This window comes from Urocitellus parryii, chromosome 4 (genome assembly GCF_045843805.1).
Source record: "Urocitellus parryii isolate mUroPar1 chromosome 4, mUroPar1.hap1, whole genome shotgun sequence".
NCBI lineage: Eukaryota > Metazoa > Chordata > Mammalia > Rodentia > Sciuridae > Urocitellus > Urocitellus parryii.
The window spans coordinates 15,757,913-15,779,064 of NC_135534.1; the positions used below are offsets into that span (position 1 = coordinate 15,757,913).

The window sequence follows — 21,152 nt, forward strand, 5'->3', positions numbered from 1 at the left end:
GAGGGATGATACCCAGAGGCCACCACCACCCCCATGAAGAGACACTACATTGAGACCCTCCATAAGCTCAGAGATGCAGAGCTCCCCACGTTGGCAAAGAGGAACTAGGTGGGGTCCTCTCTCCTCCCGTCTGGCGCAGGACCTCACATTTCCACGGTGTCCACCTCCGTGGGGCACCAGCCCTGGATCTCACAGGTCCGGAGCTCAGAGCTGTAGTTCACGCAGCGGCCGGTGAGGATCCCTGCGAGGGAGGAGCCACTAAGGCTGGTTGGCCACCTGCTCTTTGCCAGTCCCTTCCCCCTCCTCATCAGGGACCACCCCTGCCCCAGGGACCTGCCAAGGAACGGACCCTCTGTTTCGTTGTTGTGTGCTTGCACAGTACAGCTCTCTCCCTGTTCTCCTCCTGAGCTGCAGACCAGACCAAGGAGAGTCCACACCCTCCTCTGACAGCTCCTTAAGCCCCAGCACCCGGAGCCCGTATCTTTCTAGCTCTTTCTTCCTCACCTCTGAGCTGGAGCTGCTCCTTTGGCCTGAAGCCGTCTCTGTCCTGCCAAATCCCACTTGTCTTCAGGGCCCAGTCCAAATGCCGCTGCCTCCAGGAAGGCTCCGGGCCACTCTCTCAGAACCAGTCTCTCTCCCTTTCCTGTGCTTTCCCTTCCCTGGACAGCACATACCACTTTGCTGTGCCCCTGCCTGGCTCTGCATCCCTAGACTTCACACTCCTCTTGGGGGCACCTTCATAGGCCCCTCTGGGTCTGGCACCCAGGGAGCCCCCACAAATGCTGATCCATAGGTGGGTTCTCTGCCTGCTCCTAGGGTGGGCTCTCAGGGATCTGCTGCCCCCCAAAACAGCTTGGGGATGGGAGGGGTGAGGAAGGGGCTGACTCACCCCCACCCGGGAAACGCTCAGGTCCACACTGGCTGTCAGACACACAGCGGTACTTCTCCTCGTTCTGGGGGGAGATGGGACCGCAGGAGTGTGAGGGACCCTCCCTGGCCCTGGTGAGCCCCTGGGCTCCCACTGCCTCCCAAAGTGGCGGCTTCTGGAGGAAGGAGGTGCCAGTCACAGCTAGGAGGCTCGCACCCAGGCCCTCCCTGCCGACGACCTCTCCCTACAGCATTTTCTTCTTTGACCCCCTTCTTCCAACCTCCTCTGTCCCCTCACCTCTGGGCAGAATCCTTGCATCTGGTTTTCAGTAACGATCATCTTGGTGATGATGACAAAGACGGAGGTGCCCTTGGGAGAAGTAGGGAGAGAAAATCCTGCAACAGTCCCCATCTTGAGACAGGGACTGCTATTGTCCCCACTCTACAGAGGGGGAAACTGAGACTCTGGGATTTGACCAAGGTGGCAGGGCTAACAAAGGGCAGAGCTAGGATCCGAATGGCTCTTTCTGACCACCCACATGGGTGCTGTGTTTTGATTGCAGCATGAGTCAAGGTAGAGCCTGGAGAGGAACCCAGCTTTCTGACGCCCAGAATTGTACTCTGGAGGTCAGACCCAAGCTGCCCCACAAATCCCAGCAACCAGGGGGCCAGGCCCTCTACGGGTTACTGACACCACTGATTCGGGTTTGGGAGTCCCAGGGGCACTTTTCTTGCCCAGCCCCCTCCTCCCCACCCTCCCCAGATGTGAGTAGGGAAACCATACCTGGGGTGGGGTCACATAATCAGACACATCCATGACTCTGTTGGCATAGCGTCCGAAACCCTTCACCTTGGTTACCACCGAGGACTCAATGGCTGTGTCCCGCACTTGGTATGCCTTCTCGTGCAAGAATACCCATCTGGGGCAGGAAGCAGAGATGCAGAGAGACAGACAAGGGTCCATAGGCCTAGCAGAAGATGCTGGGAGAGGGCTTCTTTTGGCTAGCATTATGGCAGCACAGGGACAAGGCCTTACTGGAGATGGGGGACCCTAGTGAGTCCCTGGTGAACTTAAAGTAGTGTTTCCCTACCTCCCCCACCAAGGAGCTTTTTTAGAATTTTTAAAAAATAATTGCTCCCCGCTTCAATATCACAGATACCACGTGCATATTTGTGCTTTATACATCAAAGAGTGAGCTTTTTTACCCCTAAGAACAAATGTTCACCTTCTTGGGAGCTGTTGCCCTGTTAAAAATTTGGCTTAAAGTCATTCCTGCTGATAATAGAGTCCTTTCTCTGGCAGGCTTCCAGGAGAGAAGGGGCAGAGGGCAGAGCATGTGCATTCCCAGCTCTGTGCATGGCTGTATCCTAAACACCTGGCACATAGTAGATGTTCAGGAAAAAAATCGACCAAAGGCCCCTGGGAACTGAGTACTTGGCAGCCTTCCTCCCTCCAAGTGTCAGGGGAGGATGGAGGAGGACAGAGGGGCAGTGGTTGCTTCTTTACCTGCCAGGTGAATGGAATGGGGTTGGGGGTGGGGCAGGGGATTTAATCTTATTCCTTGAATTGTGCTGCCACCAAGTGGTCATTTACCTGTAGTGGCTTCTCCCTGCTGCTTAAAGCCGTGGATCGACCCAGGGGATGTAGCTGGGCTCCCTTCCCTTCTCCCATCACCACTCTCCGGCTTGCTGCAGGCCTGCAGCAAGCAGGGCCTGCAGACGCACCCGACAACTGTCTCCTCTGCATTTCACATGCAGTCACCATCGCAACCCTCAGAGCTCAAGCTACTCTCAGCCTGGTTCAGTGCCCCCTCCAGCCAGGGACATGCTCTGTTTCTGATGGCAAAATCACAAGCAAATGCTGTTACTGTCCCCATTCTATGTATGAGAAAACCTGTCACATAAGTTCAACAACAAATGCATCTGCTAAAATTTAATTTTTTAATTATATTTTTAAATATTTATTTATTTATTTTTGCGGTGCTGGGGATGGAATTCAGGGCCTCATACCTGGTAGGCGAGTGGTCTACCACCACTACAAACCCTGCCCCTCCCGATCTTATTTAAGCACAGATGCCGGTTCTGAAGAAATACTGACATCTTCTGGAAGGTACTTTTGGAAATGCTGGGTTAGGATCATTTTCTGTATCTCACCAGGGTAGAAAAGCCGCATCAGATGAGTGGCAGGAGACTGAGACAAAACTGTGGGAGTCCTAGGCTGGGCAGCTGCAGAAGCAGTCCTGGGGCTGAGCTGACCTGAGGTGTTTATTAGTGGGTGGTGAGGATCCCAAGCCCAGGAGCTGTCTAACTACCATTGAGTCGCCATGGATGGGCTGCTGTGGGAGGTGGTGGGCATCGCAGGGCTGGGAAGGCCAAAGAGATCTGGATGATGACCTGCCAGGTGTGTGAAGGGGAGACCCCTTCCCCGGGTGGAGGTTGAGCTGGATGACTTTCAGGGTCCTCCACTGTTGGAAGATGCAGAGGGGGAAGCTCCCAGAACATGCTGGGAGGGTCACTATCACTTGTAAGATGGACACCATGGTCATGATCACTGCAAACACAGGATGATGTTTGCAAGTGGCTCCTTGTTCGGTTTTCAGTGTGAGGAGCTGGAGTTGACCCCTATATGGTGCTTCACTCACTTGGATTCTTTTTTCTTTTTTTAAATCAATAAGCAATGATTTACATATTTCAGAGTGCAATTAAAGTTCTGAAATATGTGTACATTGTGAAATGGTTATATTGTTAGTTAACATATTAATCACCCTGCATCTTTATCATTTTTCTGTAGTGTAACTTGAAGTCTGAATGGTTGAGTGGGAGAGAAAGGGTGGGGTCATGCACAGCACTGGCAAATGGCTCCAAACCTGTTACCTGTTTTATTGTTGCTGCCTTAGAGCCAGCAGCATCCTGATTAATGCGCCATTAAGAGTTATTCACAAGCCTGTAAATGCTTTTACGAACACCAGGCCTCTGTGGAGCACTGTGCTACTGTGTGCCTTACCTCCCCGGTACTTTTCTTTTTTGGGAAGGGGAGGAGTTTCATTAGGATCTCATTCATCATGTTATGTTCTAGCAGAAGAGAAGGGAGCATCCTGATATAGAAAAATGGAGTAGATATCCAGACAGCATGATTAGCTCCTGGACTTGGGCCCCCCAGAATAGATGGAGTGAGGTCCGGGACCCTGGCTTTCTGCTCCCAGCTATGATGGCTGATGATGATGCTGAACACTCACCAGAGCGTTAGCCACAGTCCAAATACACCCTTCCTAAGCCTCAGTGTACCTGGCCACAGAATGGACACATTTCTCTGTGTTGATCTAATGTAATGGCTCCTGGAGACCCCTGCTCCTGTCCTTAAAGTTCAGGAACATATGCAGATGAGAAGCAGAGTTCAGATCATTATCATATAGCCAACACGGGACACTAAGCTGACTCCTTTGATGAATCCTTGCCAGTATGGCAGCTTTGATAATTACCTACATGTTACAAATGAGGAAGCTGAGGCACAGAGGAGTGTGCAGACTTGCCCAAGTTCACACAGCTGGTATGTGGGTCCCAAACCAGGCAATCTGCTTCAGACCACTCATAGCCACCTCACCGTAGCATCTTCAGCTGTGCCCAGCTCAGGGCCAGGGCACAGTTGCCCTCCTGAACTGGACCCTGGTGCTTGTCCTGCTAACCCCTGCTCCATCACCAGGGGAAGCTTCTCCGAGCTCAGGAAAGTCTCAGTTGGAAGGCGCTCAGGACTCGGAGGAACAATTAACCAATCCCATTCCTCCCTCTCCTCCTCTAAGGCTCCTTCTTTCCCCCGTGGGGAGGAGAGGCCGTATTCGACTTCTCTCTCTGAGTTAAATAACAAGTGGAAGAATTCCAGTAGCCCCACGGGGCTGAGAATGTCATCAGGGCAGCTTGGAAATGAGGGGCTGCTTCATTTCCAGAACAAAGGGGCCGAGACTGTCTCTAGAGGCTGGGGCTTAGGAGATGGGGCAGGACTGAGCCTTCAATTCTTGGCATTTTACTCTGCTGCTCTGACTTATTTTTTTCTCGAGTTCCTGGTTTATTATTTATAGAGCGGAAGGCGGGTGGCAGCTCCTTGGCAGGTGGGATGTGCAGGAAGGAGGCCAGAGCAGCATCCCAGCACCCTCCCGTCCACCCCCAGGGAGTCAAGGAGGAGGCCAGGGAGTGGGTGTAAAGAGCGTGTGTTGTGTGTTTTGGAGGAGAGGGGTCTCTTAGGAAGGTGTGAGCTGGGCAGAGGGAAGGGGGGAGGCGCGATAGGGAGTCTGTGGAATATTAATAGTCCCATCTATTACTGAGTATTACTGAGTCACCGTCTCAGGCAAGGTATTCGACGTGTGTCACCTCCCTGGTGACATAATTCCCTGGGAGGAGGTATTCCTAAACCCATCTTCCAGATCCGGGGATTGAGACTTAGGGGCCTAAAGGGATGCTCCTGAGGTCCCATTCCTAGTTGGCGTCAGAACTGGGCTTCTAACTGATGCTCTGTGTTCCACAGTATCATTATGGAGTTGCCACGTAGAGAGGGCAGGCGGGAAGGAGAGTTGCACTTCTCTCTGGACCATAGGATGGCGGGTCCAACAGGTCCGCCCACAGAATTTGCTGCCTGATGTGCTGACAAGGTGTTCAGAGTGCTACCTTCAGTCAAGAGGTACTTGGGGGGCAAGAAGGGGGCACTCAGGCTTTTCTCTTGAAACCTGACATCTCCATTCTTGTACTTGCTTTAGGTGCCGAATGGCTATATAAGATCTGAGATGAGGCTGGATGTTCTGAACCCAAGTGGGTGGCCGTGCAGCTGGTGATTTGTGTGTACAGTGGAGAAACAAGGAGAGCAGGGCTGTGATGGGTCAGGGACTCTCTAACCCACCGCTGGTCCATCTGAGGGATGGAGGATTGAAGCACTGCAAAAGTCCCTCCCTGCAGGTCACCAGAAAGGGAGCTTCTTCAAAGTCAGGCCAGCACCAGCCAGCACTTCCTTGGGACTCAGGCCCCAAGGATTTCCTTCTATTTCCAGGATCCAGAAAGGGGACTGGCCCTTAGGAAGTCCCACCCCACAGAGGAGACTGGGGATTACCACCTGGGCTCAGAGAAGACAGGAGAAACGTGGGGTAAATTCTGGCCTCTTGTGGATAAAGGAAACCAGTGATGACAGCAGCTGAGGCTGGAGGTGGGGGTGACAGCCCGTGCCAAGAGAATAAGGGGGCGTGTTGCTGTGAATGCACAGAGGAGTAGCCACCTCCTGCTGCACTCCACTAGGTAAGGCTGGGCATCCTGTCTACCCGGCTCAGAAAACAGGGAAAAAATATTCAAGTTTTAGTTACATGCTAAGAACACAGCATTGGACCCTGCAAATACTATGAGGCTAGGCGCCCTCATCTCTCCACCAGACTGTATTCCCCTCCTACCTTTTTTTCCCCATCCACTCCTACTCCCCCAAGCTCTGGGTAGATTGGCCATCGTGGTCTTCCCAGCTCGGATCTCATCAAGGCTGTCTTTCTCAGCCTCGGTCACTCACTCACATGTTGAAATGCTCCAGTAGCTTTCTTCCTGTCCGTTACTTCTTGTAAAAAGGAGAGCTCTCTGAGAGTCTGAGTCTGGCCTCTGTGTTCTCCTGCATCTTCCATGACTCTGACCTCTGCTCCTTCAGCTCGGCCATGAACTTCTTTTTCTGCCCTCCTGTGCAGAGGTGGGTTTTTTACCTTGGACCCTCCTTCTTTCCTCCTTGAACCTGGTTGCTCCTTTCAGGAACATTCTTCAGATTTTGGTTTGGACATGGCGTTTCAAGAAAAACCTTTCCTTGGTTCCCTGAGGTCAAACACCTACATGGGAGTGGCTCTCCTGGCACTGTGCACCTTTCAGCCACAGATGAAATTCCACACTTGTTGGTGGCGAGGACTGGCTCAGTGCCCACCTCTTGCCTTACACTGTGAGCTTCAAGACCCTGTATGCTTTCCTCTCCCCTGGCCCTGGGGATTGAACTCAGTAATGCTCCACCACTGAGCTACACCCTCAGTCATTTTTATTATCTTTTGAGATAGGATCTCCCTGAGTTGCCCAGGTTGGCCTTGGAATTGCAATCCTCCTGCCTCAGCCTCCTGGTTCGCTGGGATGACAGGTGTTTGCCACCAGGCCTGGTTCCCCGTCTGCTTTTGTTCACAGTTCTATCCTCCATGCATACCAACACCTGGCATGAAGAGACACTTGGTACATCTTTGCTAATTAACAACAATGGATTCCCAAGGTCACAATAGTGCATGGGTTCTCATACACAGAGATGGGCTCGGGCTAGGGGGCTGGGCCAAGGAGCACGCAGCTGAGCAGCTGATGTAACACTGCCCCGTGGGGAGCTGTCAGGCTGGGAGATGGATGGGGTTGGGTATCAAGACGCCACAGAGCCTCTCCTGCTCCCTCCAGAAGGCTGGCCTCCGGCCCCCAGAACTGAAGGATCCCATCTGATCTGATCATAATGAGGAACAGACAAGGGCAGTGGGAGCTGAGTGGGCTGGTCCAGGAGACAGCTGTCTCTGTCCTCCATCAGTCTCCTGTCTGGAGCCAAGGGGGCCAGGCCAGGGTGGGAATGTGCTGAGACAGCGTTTGCACTCACCTGGACCAACACACCATCTTGTGGCTGTAAACACGCATGGCACCAAATAGACACACTGACAGAGAAGGTTAAGAACCAACTTTGAGTCAAGCTCTGGAGATGCAGACATGGAACATTTGCAAACATCACCTCTCACAAAACCTCAGTGTTGAAAGGGAGATTGGAGGCCATTTAATCCTATCCCAGAGCTTGAATCCCTTCTCTGATATCCCATAAGGAGCACTGGATATACAGCCTTGTTATAACATCCACATACCAAAGCCACCCGGCTCTCGCCAAACATATGAAGCAAAGATTGCTTAAAAATCACATCTGCCCACCTTTCTACGTGCATCCTCACACACCACTCCAACCCTTCAGGCAAGCAGGCCTGCTCACACGCAGCTCCAGCCGGCATGGGCATGCACACAGGATGTCTTCTTTGAATTGCTTCAATTAATTCATGAACTCGGTTGCCAGTGGCTTGTCTCTCCCACACAGACCCATTGTCTCCAGGAACAGTGGGAGACCAGAGTACTCCAGGAAAGAAAACCATCAGGGTTTCTGTCTGAATTTCCTGGTGCCCACCAGTGTGTGGAAATGACCACAAGAACAGAACGTGCATTTTCCCCATTGTCTGCCCCATGGTCCTTTGTGTCTGTAGGTGTAGGGGTGTGTACCTCCAAGAGTGGGGGCCGAAAGGAGTGTTTGGACCTTGCAGGCTCCTGAGCGACACTCAGGATGAGTTTTATGCCACAGAGTCAAGCAGAGATTGGGAATTCACGCTTTTTTGATAAAGGACAGCAATTCTGGATTCTCAGGGAGGCACCCCACCCCGTGTTCAGAAAAACTACTTTTCTTCTCACCAATGTCACTTTGACTGTTAATTTATTTGTGCCTGCGTCTCTCTCCATCTCACGGGGCAGTTCCCTCCTTTGTTTTGCCCTCCCAGAGCAAGGGCTTCTTGACTTTCCAAGATCTCTTCTAAGCCAGAAGGGAACTCCTCATTCCAAAACAAATCCAGAGATCTCTTCCCTCCCCAGCCTACCCTCCCACCCAACATCAGCCTGATCAACTTGTCATCTTCTCTCTGGGTTCCGCACCTTCCCTTTCCTCTTTCTGTGCTTCCTTGCTTTCTGGGACCCAAAAGAGTTGACTGAGAGAATGGGAAGACGTGGGGTGGGGTCTGCCTCTTTTCTGGTTGCGGGGAATAGGAGAGGGAGAGTGGAAATGGATCATCTGGGGACCTCTCCTGTTGGAGGGCAGTGCCGGGGTCAGGACCACACACCTTGGAGCGTGTGTTCAGAAACCACTCTCCAACTGTGGAGGAATTTTGTGGGGGCAAAAGAATCTATCTGGGGACCAGATCCTGGGTGGTGGCAGCAGAGACCAGTCCTTGGAACAAGGCTCCCTGGAAGATGTATGTTTCCCCCAAGAGAAAAGAAGCCCAAGCAGCTTGACAGTAGCACTGAGGGAGGAGGGGGAGGGTAGGATAGCAAGTCGCCCTCCAGTCCTAGGATCTGAGGGACCACAGACTCACCCCACAAAGTAGGAGATGATCAGAAGCTGAACTGCCCTGTTGATGATCCCAATGGTCCAGCTCTTCACAACCACTGACTTGGTGGTCTCGTAAGTAAAGAAGTCTGATATGCAGTTCATGCTGAGAGTGCTTGGGGCCACTCTGAAGGGGCTTGATGGCAGCCTCAGGACAGCGAGGTTCTCAGGACAGGGAGACGGTGATCAAGGCCTGGAAGGGACAGCTTAGAGGGGCTGGAGGAAGAGCCTGTTCCTGTAAGCCAGGCAACCCTAGCCCAATGCCCAGGCTCTCTCTCAGCTCTTGACACTCTGACTGCCAAGAGTCCAGGGCCAGGGTGGGGGACACCCTTTTTATTCGTCTCCACCCCATTCCCCTGTGATGTCACCACAGGGGTGGGGTCTTCAGTCCTGGGCTCCTGATTGCCTGGGAAGCAGCTGGCTAGGGCCCTCTGGGACTCATGTTTTATCTGCACTCTCTCTACCGTTTCTGCTTGGTTCTCATATGCTGCATCCTCATCTAAGCTCACCAGCTGCTTTGTGCTCTCCCTAAAGCCCCCTGCAATGCCCCACCCCCCAGACTGCCTGAGCTGAGTACCCCTTCACTTTTGAATGTTCACCTAATTCCACCCAATTCTGCAGCTATTCCTTCCCTTCCTGAGTTGCCTCCAATAGCATGGGTAGGGGAAGGGGTCTCTTGAACATTTTTCTGGGTCTCCCAGAACAGGGTGAGTAAAGAGTCACATCTTTCTAATTGCATTGGCAGTGGCTGCAGCTCTGCCTGTGGCATAGCAGTTATCCTATTTTTTCTTTTTTCACTCTCAAGTTATCTGAATTATTTTTTCAATTATGTGCTTCTGGAAGGCTAGGACTATTTTCATTGTGTTCACTAGTTTCCTCAAAACCTAGAAGTGCACTGGCCCTAAATACATATGTATTAAGTACAATTGGATTTATAATGCTAGGCAGTGTAGAGCACTATTTAATCCAAGGCTGAAGCTGTGCATTCAGGGAGTAATGGGGTGTTCCTGTTGTCTCCTAGCCCCAGGATGGAGTTGGCAAGCTGGTGTAATGAGTATCAGGAAAACTTTGACTTTAAATATTCTTTCTTTCTACAAGACACATAATATCCATCACTCTGAGCATCCAGCCACTGTGACTGATGGAAGAGAACCAGACTGCTGTTAAAGATATCTGGGTTCTAGTCTCCAACTTTGCTGCCAACTCATTGAGATCCTGAGCAATTTCTCTCTGGGCCTCAGTTTTCTCATCCACAAAAAAGAGGTAGAAAAAATAAAGTGTGTATGGGGGGGTGGTGGTACGAGTAGATAAATACATCTTCTAGGCCTGGCCTTCTCTGATTTTGCAAGATGCACCCTGAGACTATGTGAGGGTGGCCAGGTTTCTGCCACCCCAGCTAATGTGGTTTCAAATCAGTCTGGCTCCAAGGTAAATCTGACACCAGCACTTGAACTTGATGCGGCACTTGCCAGTCTCTTCCAGGGAATCCATAAATTGTGATTATGGGTGGGAAGATGTTGAGTGTAGAAAGGGAACACATTTTCAAAAAGGATCCAGTCCCACTTGACAGGGTACAGCTGAGAACAGTAGGCTGACTCACAGACCCCAACACCCGCATTCCCTTCGCACTTCGCAGCCAGTGGAAGCAGCCTTTCTCTCAACCCTGTATTTTCCTTCTGGCCCGACAGACTACTTTCTACAAGAGAGAAAACTATTTTGCAGGAGGGAGGGGCACAGCATCGTCCCAATACACACAACGACCCTGTAGCAAGTCCCATAAAATAAAACTACATAACTTCCCTTTAGAACCTAGTCTCCATGTGAAGAAGCGTCTCTAACTTTCTATAGAACTTTACACGCTCCCATATTCCGATCACTTTCCATCCGGGTGGGAACTGGAACCGCTACAATCCCCCTCCCTCAGGTCCTCCAGAGTCGTCGACGCTCTATGTGACGGTCTCCTCGTTGGACCCAATTCGAGTCTCTCCGGCCGGCTCATCCTCTCTATGGTCTGTACACAACTTCCGGTGGCGGGACGCGGGACCGCGCACGCGGGAAAAGCTTCCCCAGTGTACCCCCATCCCCCGTCCCCGCCCCCCTCCCCCGCGGCCCCCATCTAGCCCACCGCCCGCTCCTGGGCCGTCGCGAGGCTGCAGCTTGAAGAGGTGGGTGGTCGTCGTCTCCGGGCCCCAGAAGGGCGCGGGCCCCGCTCCCCCGCGGGACGCTCGAGATGGACCGTTCCGCGTTCAAATCCGCGGGCAGCGGGCGAATCCATTTTAGAGGGAGGGGAGAACCGTGGGTTTGGGGCCCCGGAGTGGTGGGAACGCTGGGAGGGAAATTCTGCATTCTGCGGGGAGTTGGGGTCCAGGCTCCGAGCAGCCTCTGGGGTCCCGCTGTTCGTTGCCATGACTCCCGGTGGGCTGCACCGAGTGGGTTTCTGGCTGGGATATAAGCGCCACTTCAGGCCTGGTTCTCCAGCCAGAGCTGGGCCTGGGCCCTGGAGGACTGTAGAACCCGCCTGTAGGTTCCCAGGCAGAAGAGATCCCAGACATCCCAAGCGGGCTGCCACCTGGCTCCATCTATGAGCAGAATGAAGTGATGTCTTTCAAGCACCTGTCTTCCTCCTGAATTCAGATTTCCAGCCTGCCGTGTATCTGCATACCTACCCAGGAGTTGGGGCCCAGCTCCCAGTTGATTCGATTTCCCTGTGTAGCCTAGGGCTCTGTGCCCAGGCCACCACAGGCAGGTCATCATGGCAGAGACCCTGGAGTTCAACGACATCTACCAGGAGGTGAAAGGCTCCATGGTGAGAAGGGCTTGGGCTCTTAATACAGGTGGAGAGAGAGAAGGAGGGGAAAGTTTTTGCACATTAACAAAACTTAGCTTTGATGATGTTATTACTTTGGAAAAGGAAGACTCAGAATGTATGTCTGGTATTTCCCCAGCAAAAGTCAATATGGAGAAAGACTCCCAAAAGTTATAGGCCCTTGGTATTTGAAAGGAACATGTATGCTGTTCAGTCCTAAATCCCTATGTTGCAAACTGAGAACCTACAAGGATTCTGGATGTCAGAGCCAGGTTTAAAGTCCATACTTCCTGACCACTTGTCTCTTCTTAGTGACCCTGGCTATTATAGCTATCCCCCCACATTCCCTCCATTGATAATCTGGTCAGTCCCCTGCAGCCTGAATGGGTGTAGGGTAAAACTGGGTACCCAACATATCCTGTGTGTACATCCTCCTGCATTTGGCCTATTCCTCTGATAGAATGATGGTCGGCTAAGGCTGAGCCGCCAGGGTATCATCTTCAAGAACAGCAAGACTGGCAAAGTGGACAACATCCAGGCTGGGGAGTTGACAGAGGGTATCTGGCGCCGCGTAGCTCTGGGACATGGACTGAAACTCCTCACAAAGAATGGCCATGTGTACAAGTATGATGGCTTCCGAGAATCGGTGAGAAGTCCTGATGCCTTTCACCCACAATTTTATTGTGCCATCTTGTTTATTTTTAAACCTTTAGAGAAAGTTGGTGTTTCTTCAGCTGATAACTATGTCACTGGCTGGTTTGGCCTCCATGGAGTAAGGCTGTGAAGCCTTCGAACAATCAGTGTTTTGCTTTGAGTACTGAAGGCCTGCAAGACTCTTTGTGCCTGGACTCTAGAATATTTTCTGCTATCTTAATTTAGATAGTGGTTTCTGCTTGTTTTTATCCACGTTCAGAATCTTAGCTTGTTGCTCTTATTTGGTTTTGTTCCTTTTGAACTGCTTTAGTTATAGACTTAAAGGTTTTTAACTTCCAGTTTTATTAAAACAATACCTATACAATGTTTAAAAACTTAGCACTGTGAGACCCATATCCAGAAATGTCAATTCCTTTACTCCTCCCCTGGCCTGAGTCCCAGGAACCATCTCTTCAAGTAATCTTTTCAATGATTTCAGAATTGAGACACTGAGTTAGTTAGCATGGATTTCTGATAAAGGATTATTGGGGCAGTTTTTCTGAAATAGATAATCCTGGGATGTTGAACTTGTGTTAAGGCCACCAGGGTTTACTGGGTTTGTGTTTTCTCCCCTCCAACCACAGGAGTTTGAGAAACTTTCTGATTTCTTCAAAACTCACTATCGCCTTGAACTAATGGAGAAGGATCTGTGTGTGAAGGGCTGGAATTGGGGGACAGTGAAGTTTGGTGGTGAGTCCTAAGGAAGACTGAGGTCTGGGGGAGAAGGCAGGATGAAGGGTTTCAGCTTTTCACTTATTTTGTTGTCTTTCTGCTACCGCTATCTCTGATTTTCTATCATTTTGTGTCTTTATTATGTATTTATTGAGTCTATGTTGTATAATTGAGCATTGTGCCTGGTCTTGAGCAGGTACAATATGAGCAAAATAGCCTGAGTATCCTGTCCTCATGAAACTTAGTTTGCTGGGAACATTATTTATGTATACTCAAGGGCAGTGGCTTGTGGCTTGATAAGCTTTTTCCTCACAGGGCAGCTACTTTCCTTTGACATTGGTGACCAGCCGGTCTTTGAGATACCCCTCAGCAATGTGTCCCAGTGTACTACAGGCAAGAATGAGGTGACACTGGAATTCCACCAGAATGATGATGCAGAGGTCTCTCTCATGGAGGTGCGCTTCTATGTCCCTCCCACTCAGGAAGATGGTGTGGACCCTGTTGAGGTGAGGCCTTACTTGGTTGCCTTGGTGGCAGATGATGCTGAGGACTTGGCTGGCTGGCCTTGTAGCAGTGATCTACTGCCTGATTACTGGTATGTGCTTTTGCAGGCCTTTGCCCAGAATGTGCTCTCGAAGGCAGATGTAATTCAGGCTACTGGAGATGCCATCTGCATTTTCCGGGAGCTACAGTGTCTGACTCCCCGTGGTCGTTATGACATCCGGATCTACCCTACCTTTCTGCACCTGCATGGCAAGACCTTTGACTACAAGATCCCCTATACCACTGTACTACGCCTCTTTTTGTTGCCCCACAAGGACCAACGCCAGATGTTTTTTGTGGTAAGCAGAAACCTCTGGAGTAAATGGTCCTGGTTTTTGCCTGAGTCTTCAGTAGATGTCTCAGTGGTGTTCAGAGTTCTGTATTGGTGAATAGCAAGTTCATCTGAAGTTTGATCCTTAAGCTTGTCCTCTCTTCCTTATCAGATCAGCCTGGATCCCCCCATCAAGCAGGGCCAGACCCGTTACCACTTTCTGATCCTCCTCTTCTCTAAGGATGAGGACATTTCCTTGACGCTCAATATGAATGAGTAAGTGTTTGCCTGGACTCATTTCCTGCCACTGTCCAGGCAGGAGACAGGTATGCCATTAGAAAGCAATTGTGCTTAACCATCTCACCTTGCTCTGTAGGGAAGAGGTAGAGAAGCGCTTTGAGGGGCGGCTCACCAAGAACATGTCAGGATCACTCTACGAGATGGTCAGCCGGGTCATGAAAGCACTGGTGAACCGCAAGATCACAGTCCCAGGCAACTTCCAAGGGTGAGAGTGCAGGCTTGGGATCCTGGCCTGCTGGGAGTGAGGTTGGGAAATGCCATATCTCCTGGGTAATCCCCTCCTGAGAAGGGAATGCAATCTGTTGGAGCCCTGAAAGATCCTTGTCAGTGCTTCCTTCTGAGCAGTGTGGTGAGATTTGCTCAGTTGAGGGCTGAGCATGTGTCCTGCTGCTCTCTGGCCCTGCTGAGGTAGGCACTGATGAGGCTTCTGGTATCCTCCCAGGCACTCGGGGGCCCAGTGCATCACTTGCTCTTATAAGGCGAGCTCAGGATTGTTGTACCCGCTGGAGCGGGGGTTCATCTACGTCCACAAGCCACCCGTGCACATCCGCTTCGATGAGATATCCTTTGTCAACTTTGCCCGTGGCACCACCACCACTCGCTCTTTTGACTTTGAAATTGAGACCAAGCAGGGCACTCAGTACACCTTCAGCAGCATTGAGAGGTGAGATCCTCCTTCAGTTAACCTCCTGGGTATTCTGATCCTGACGTAGTTTCAACTGGGAAGTCTTGTCAGGGCCTGGGGTTCTTTTAAGGCCTATGACTTTGACTTTGCAAGCTTTAAGCAGAATTTTCTTTTGCTTCCCTGGGATTTGGTCCTTCAAGTACTCAGTTTAGAAGCCTCTCCATTGCTTTTTTATGTTTTTAGAAAAGTTATTTTCCATATGATGAAAGCTGTGTGTGTTGGGTACTAGCCTTTTTTCTTCTCTAGCCTCCCCTGACGGTGGAAATGTTATCTGTCTGTTTCCTGGAATGAGCTTTGTGCCCGGGAACACAGCAGCTAATGTTTATTGAGTGCTTACAGTGGGCTGAGCATTTTATAGACATCTTCATGTTTAATCCTCATAATAACCCTATGAAGTGAAATACAGATGAGTAAAAAGATGAGAATGTCCCTTCCCCAGCACTCCTCCTGCTCTGTTGATATTTGGTGGCTAGGTACACCCCTCCCTGCTTTTCCTTCCCCAGAACTGCTAAGGGTTGTGCAGGTTCCTTTTTTAGGACCAGTGCCTGACCTTTCTTCCTGCTGTCCTCTGGGGGTTCTGAGCAGTTGGGTTGGACGGTGTGGTTGAGAGCGCCAGCACTACCATCTGGCCCTGGCCCTTGGGTGTCAACATCATTTAGTCCACCCCTGAGTTGGTCCTTGCCATCTGGTAACACTGTTCACCCCCCACAGGGAGGAGTATGGAAAGCTGTTTGATTTTGTCAATGCAAAAAAGCTCAACATCAAAAACCGAGGATTGAAAGAGGTATTTCTGTCTGGGAAGGATGAGCCTCTCTCCTGTTCTTTCTGTAGGGGAGAAAGGAGCAGAGATTTCTTGGCTTCTTTTTCACTCTCTCTTCTCTTCTTACCCTTATAGAAAAAAGAGGTGCGTGTGACCCTTTCCCCCTTCTGGTGCAGGTTTTCTCTGCATGGCCTTAGATTAGTCTGTGCAGCCCCTCAGGAGCTCTGTGTGGGGCTGGGAGAGGGAGGGGCTTGGACTAATTGGTGTGGCAGGCAAACCTGGGCATAGGCCTTGCACGTTGACTGTGTGTGAATGACCTAGCTCCAGGGTCTTCTGGGAGCTTCTGCTCTGATCTCACAGGCACTGGGGAGCGCTTCTGAGTGCAGAGGTTTGGCAGGAGGGCAATGGCCCTCACTCCCATGGCTTCCCTGGCCAGGGCATGAACCCAAGCTACGACGACTATGCCGACTCTGATGAAGATCAGCACGATGCCTACTTGGAGAGGATGAAGGAGGAGGGCAAGATCCGGGAAGAGAATGCCAACGACAGCAGCGATGACTCGGGAGAGGAAACTGGTGGGCTAGCCTCGGTGCTGGGCAGCAGGGCAGTCAGACTGTCCTCTCTCTAGGCCTGGCCTAGACTCACCCTGTGGCAGAGCTGGGTGTCTGGGTAAGAGGGTGGGGTTTTCACCCAGGCAGAAGCTGATGCATCTTGTTTGCTTTTTTAGATGAGTCATTCAACCCAGGTGAAGAGGAGGAAGACGTGGCAGAGGAGTGAGTGTTGATTGTAGCTCATGGGGGTGAGGAGGTGCCCTATAAGCTTAAGGGACCAGAAGATTTCTGGACACTTCTCATCTCTCAGCACTAGACACTGACCTAGGGTGGAAAAGTGAGACCTCTAATGAGGTGATATAGGAAACATTTCTTCAAGGGCCAAGGACTTTGTTAGTGCACATCATGTTTTAAGCCAGAAAGTGCAGTGGGGAGAGAACAGAGTGGATGAGAGCAGTGTGCACCCGCTGCCGGCAGTCCACGGAATCTTGCTTTCCTCACTATCAATGGCAGCCATAGCCCTCTGCTAAATTGGTCGAAATTTTGATTGTGATTGTCAGAAGTACAACTAACTGGCATAAAAGAGATTTTTAGAAGTTGTTGTAACTGAAGAGTTCAGGGATAGAATTGGCTTTAGACACTACTGAATTTAGGTGTTCAAAAGTTGGTGGGGAATCTCTTGTTTCTGATTCCCTTATCTATCGTATTGATTGACTGACTGATTGTAACTGGGATCGAACCCAGAGAGTCATGCAACCTAGGCAAGTACTTTACCACTGAGCTCCATCCCCAGCCCTTTTAAAAAATTTTCCATTTGAGGCAGGGTCTCCCTAAGTTGCCAAGGCTGGCCTCAAACTTGCAGTCCTTCTGCCTCAGACTCTCAAGTAGCTGGGGTTACAGGTGTGCAACACTAAGCTTAGGTGATTCCCTTATTATAATTAGGTTTGCCCCATTCGGGGCCAAATTACCCTGAGATGTCTGGGCTTAATCCTAGAAATACTTCTTTCAGTGAATAGCAAAATGAATGGTGTAATCACCTGCCCTTTCTTGAACCTGAATCATTAGGATGTGCAGGTCTTTGAAGAGCCGGAACTCAGCCATGTAACCACCTATAGAGCCTGTGGATAGGGTTAGCCCCTCCTGAGTGAAGGCCAGATGGTTCCCAAAAGGAATTGGTACTGGGCAGCAAAAACGAAAACAACCTCCAGGAGTCCACTCATTGTGCTTGCCCCCATGCTTACGAAAAAAACTTCAGCAGAAAACAGGTAGTTCCTTTTTCTGAGGAGTCGCAGTGTATCAGCTAAGACTGTCAGTTTTGTGGGTATGTGCTGGGTGGGTTTCCTCCCTTTTGGTGCTCTTTATCAGAAAAGACTGCAGGGTAAACTCAGATGATTAGCCCAAAGAAAGTGGGAAAGTGTATTTGGCACGTTCTGGGCAAGCCTGATAGTATTTCTGTACTTGGGCATGGGAAGGAGTTCTGCCTGGATTAGGATATGATGACCAAGGAGAGGGCTGGAGTTTATTGGTTCATGTGATTCAGTAAATAACCCATTGTGGTGGTGAAGTCTGGAGAGGAGATGGGCAGGAGGCAGAGTTGGGGACTGGTGGTGTAGGCTCTCCTCTGGTCTTTTTTCCTTGCTTCTTTCTGGGCAGGTGTCTTTGGATTCCATTTCCTCCTAAGGTCTCTAGGTCCTGTTCTCCCACTCAGAGTCTAAGCCCCACTCTCTGGCAGGTTTGACAGTAATGCCTCTGCCAGCTCCTCGAGTAATGAGGGTGACAGTGACCGGGACGAGAAGAAGCGGAAACAGCTCAAAAGGGCCAAGATGGCCAAGGATCGCAAGAGCCGAAAGAAGCCCATGGAGGTGCAGATTCTCCTCTAGATAGGAGTGTGTGTGTGCCTGTGTGTCCATTCTACTTTCTGTCCACCACAGAAAGATGTGTTGATTCACCGTCCCGGGGTTGTTATTTCTAGCCAGCGATTATGGCCTTGAGGGTTTTCTTGGTAATTTTTCTCTCTGGTCCTGAGATAATTAGTTTCTGGAAGATCTGAACTGGAGACAGGCTACTTGTGTTTCCAGATCCCCTACTGAGCTAGAGGAAGAGGACATGATCCCTGCCCTTAGGACCTTTCAGTCTAGCCTGATACTATTTAGTTCTTCCTCTGTTTCCCCCCCCAAGTTAGGTGATCCAAAGAAGTTATTTGGAAGACTGTGGGGCGTCTGTGGGAAATAGCTGGCTAATGGCATTTGGGTTCTTTGTTACGTAGATGAAGAAGGGCAAAGACCCCAATGCCCCCAAGAGACCCATGTCTGCATACATGCTGTGGCTCAATGCCAGCAGAGAGAAGATAAAGTCAGACCATCCTGGCATCAGTATCACAGATCTCTCTAAGAAGGCAGGCGAAATCTGGAAGGGGATGTCCAAAGAGAAGAAAGAGGTGAGGGGCAGCAGAGAAGGGCTGGTGAACCTCATCGGCTTCCAAGAAGGGCTTTCTTGGGTGGGGGTGTTTTACTGATGGAGGGGGCAGGGTGAGCCACTGGTGAAACTTTTCTGTATAGATTTATAGATTTTCCTTGCACCTGGGATGAGGTCTCATTCTTCAGTCTTACGTGTGTATGTGTGTGTACAGGAGTGGGACCGGAAGGCTGAGGATGCCAGGAGGGAATACGAAAAAGCTATGAAAGAATATGAGGGAGGCCGAGGCGAGTCTTCTAAGAGGTGAGTGTTGGATGTTAAAAGATGGTAGATAGCTAAGGCAGGGCAGAGAGAACTTCTTAAATGTGGGCGATATATAGGGATTTGAAATCACTGGATAAAATGGCCCATTTTCCTGGAGAGTCAGTTTTATTCAAAGGTATGGGAGAATTTAGGAAAATTATTGTAGAGCCTAACATAAAATTCACGTGGATTTTTAAAGATAAAGCAGGAGATGTCAGATAAGTTTTGTATATGGGGCTGCTTCAGGTTATAACCCCTTTTTTTTTTTGTACCAGGGGTTGAATCCAGGGGCACTTTACCACTGAGCCACATCTCTGGCCTTTTTATTTTTTGAGACAGGGTCTTGCCGAGTTGCTTAGGGCCTTATTAAGTTGCTGAGGCTGATCTGTAATTTGTGATCCTCCTGCCTCAGCCTCCCAAGTCTCTTGAGATTACAGGCTTGGGCCACCATGCCTGGCTTAACCCCTGTTTTATTGTATTCACTTATGATACTCTCTGTTGGGGCAGACAGTGAAAACAGAATGACAGGGACTGGGAGGGACCTTGTTAAGGCTGGGAGAGGTGTGGCCTCCATGACAGTGCCAGGAACTTGAAGGTCCAACTCCTTTTCCCTCTTGCTAATATAGGGATAAGTCAAAGAAGAAGAAGAAAGTAAAAGTAAAGATGGAAAAGAAATCTACACCCTCTAGGGGCTCATCATCCAAGTCAGCATCAAGGCAGCTAAGCGAGAGTTTCAAGAGCAAAGAATTTGTGTCTAGTGATGAGAGCTCTTCCGGAGAGAACAAGAGCAAAAAGAAGAGGCGGCGGAGTGAGGTACGCCAGGAGTGTGGGGCTGTGGGGCGGGAAGGGTGAGGCAGGTGAGGCGGGTGAGAATCTGTGGACTGGTGGGTGGGCTGTGGTTGGTACAAGACTTACCTGTTGGAGCTGGAATGGATTGGTGGACTTCTGAGATTCTGAAGGTGGGTTCTGGTTATAGGGAGGGGATAGGACTTAGGGGCCCTTTGCCATTGAATAGTGACTTGAGAGGGCAGCCAGGACTCCTCTGTACATACCTTTCTACTTAAGAGACTTTTGACTTTCAGGATTCTGAAGAAGAAGAACTGGCCAGTACTCCTCCTAGCTCAGAGGACTCGGCATCAGGCTCCGATGAGTAGAGAGGAAGAAAATCTCTCTCTGCGCTTGCCCTGTCATACCCCCAGCTCCTACCCATGTTCTGGTACAAGTTTCTACTCACATGACATGTAGTCCTTGGATTCTGTGCCATCTGAACAAGCTCTCCTGGTGGCATGCACTTTGCTGGGGCAGTGAGGGAGGCATCTTAACTTTGCTGCTTCACAAGGATGGCTCCTTGTAACTTGGGGAGACTGGTTGGGAGGCAGGGCAGTGCAAGGTCCAGATCCTCGTCCTACTTTTCCCAACCTTACGGATGTAGCTGCTGCTTGCCCTGTTGAGTTGCTGCAGCAGGGGTTGTGTGAGATCAGGCCTGTAGCTCCTAACTGGGGCCTATTTCTACTTTTATTTTGTATTTCTGGTCTGTGAAATCAACATTTAATAAAGGGAACTGACTTTGGAAGTCATGTCCTTATGCCTTCTTTCTAGCCCCATTCTCACTTTTTATGGTGGTGTTTACCCACGCCCTCCTCGCCAGCCGGGAAGCAGGTCTCTAGGTACATACTGTTCTGTTCCCGGCTGGACAAGCATTGGTTTTCACTGTTTTTTGCCTGGATAGCCACCTGAGAGTCGAGAAGTGAGCCCTGATCTGATTAGGAAGTCTCTCTTATAGTTCCACTCCATTAGCTCAGCTAAGGGGAGGCAGCTCTTAGCTCAGCTCTTAATCACCTATGAGTCAAGGGTCTTCCATGGTTTTAGATAATAGAATCAGGATTGACTGTCTTCCCTGCAGCCAGGGGAGTGGAAACCTGAGCCTAGATAGTTGGGGAGGCTAAATGATTGTGTGTGTGTGTGTGTGTGTGTGTGTGTATGTATGTATATGTGTGTGCGCGCGCGCATTCGATGCAGGGATGGTGTGGAGTATGTGTGAAGCTTTTGTTCTTAGGGAGGAAGAGGGTTACATTTCAGGCTGGGAAGAACCTGTATCTGAGAAGGAGGCCTATAAAGAGAACGAGCCAGC

General features: G+C 50.4%; 2 protein-coding genes across 2 annotated transcripts in view; one reads left to right on the forward strand and one right to left on the reverse strand.

Annotated features, from left to right (window-relative positions):
- The window catches only part of P2rx3 (purinergic receptor P2X 3), a 28,018-nt gene extending 18,891 nt beyond the window's left edge, over positions 1–9,127 (reverse strand). Inside the window, exons 1-5 of the mRNA XM_026406581.2 lie at positions 9,009–9,127; positions 1,652–1,787; positions 1,166–1,237; positions 890–953; positions 148–241 (exon numbers count right to left, since the gene is read on the reverse strand). Of these exons, the coding sequence (XP_026262366.1) occupies positions 148–241; positions 890–953; positions 1,166–1,237; positions 1,652–1,787; positions 9,009–9,127 (485 nt within the window). The remainder of the gene's footprint in view (positions 1–147; positions 242–889; positions 954–1,165; positions 1,238–1,651; positions 1,788–9,008) is intronic.
- A 1,984-nt stretch (positions 9,128–11,111) lies between these two features.
- On the forward strand, positions 11,112–20,581 carry Ssrp1 (structure specific recognition protein 1). The gene is made up of 17 exons (XM_026406567.2): positions 11,112–11,187; positions 11,657–11,828; positions 12,289–12,474; positions 13,106–13,211; positions 13,509–13,699; positions 13,805–14,035; positions 14,180–14,283; positions 14,384–14,512; positions 14,750–14,971; positions 15,704–15,776; positions 16,189–16,327; positions 16,480–16,525; positions 18,036–18,165; positions 18,570–18,740; positions 18,933–19,021; positions 19,648–19,834; positions 20,104–20,581. The coding sequence occupies exons 2-17, from the start codon at positions 11,775–11,777 to the stop codon at positions 20,173–20,175; spliced, it is 2,130 nt and encodes a 709-aa protein (XP_026262352.1). The 5' UTR covers positions 11,112–11,187; positions 11,657–11,774; the 3' UTR covers positions 20,176–20,581.
- Positions 20,582–21,152: the final 571 nt, after the last annotated feature.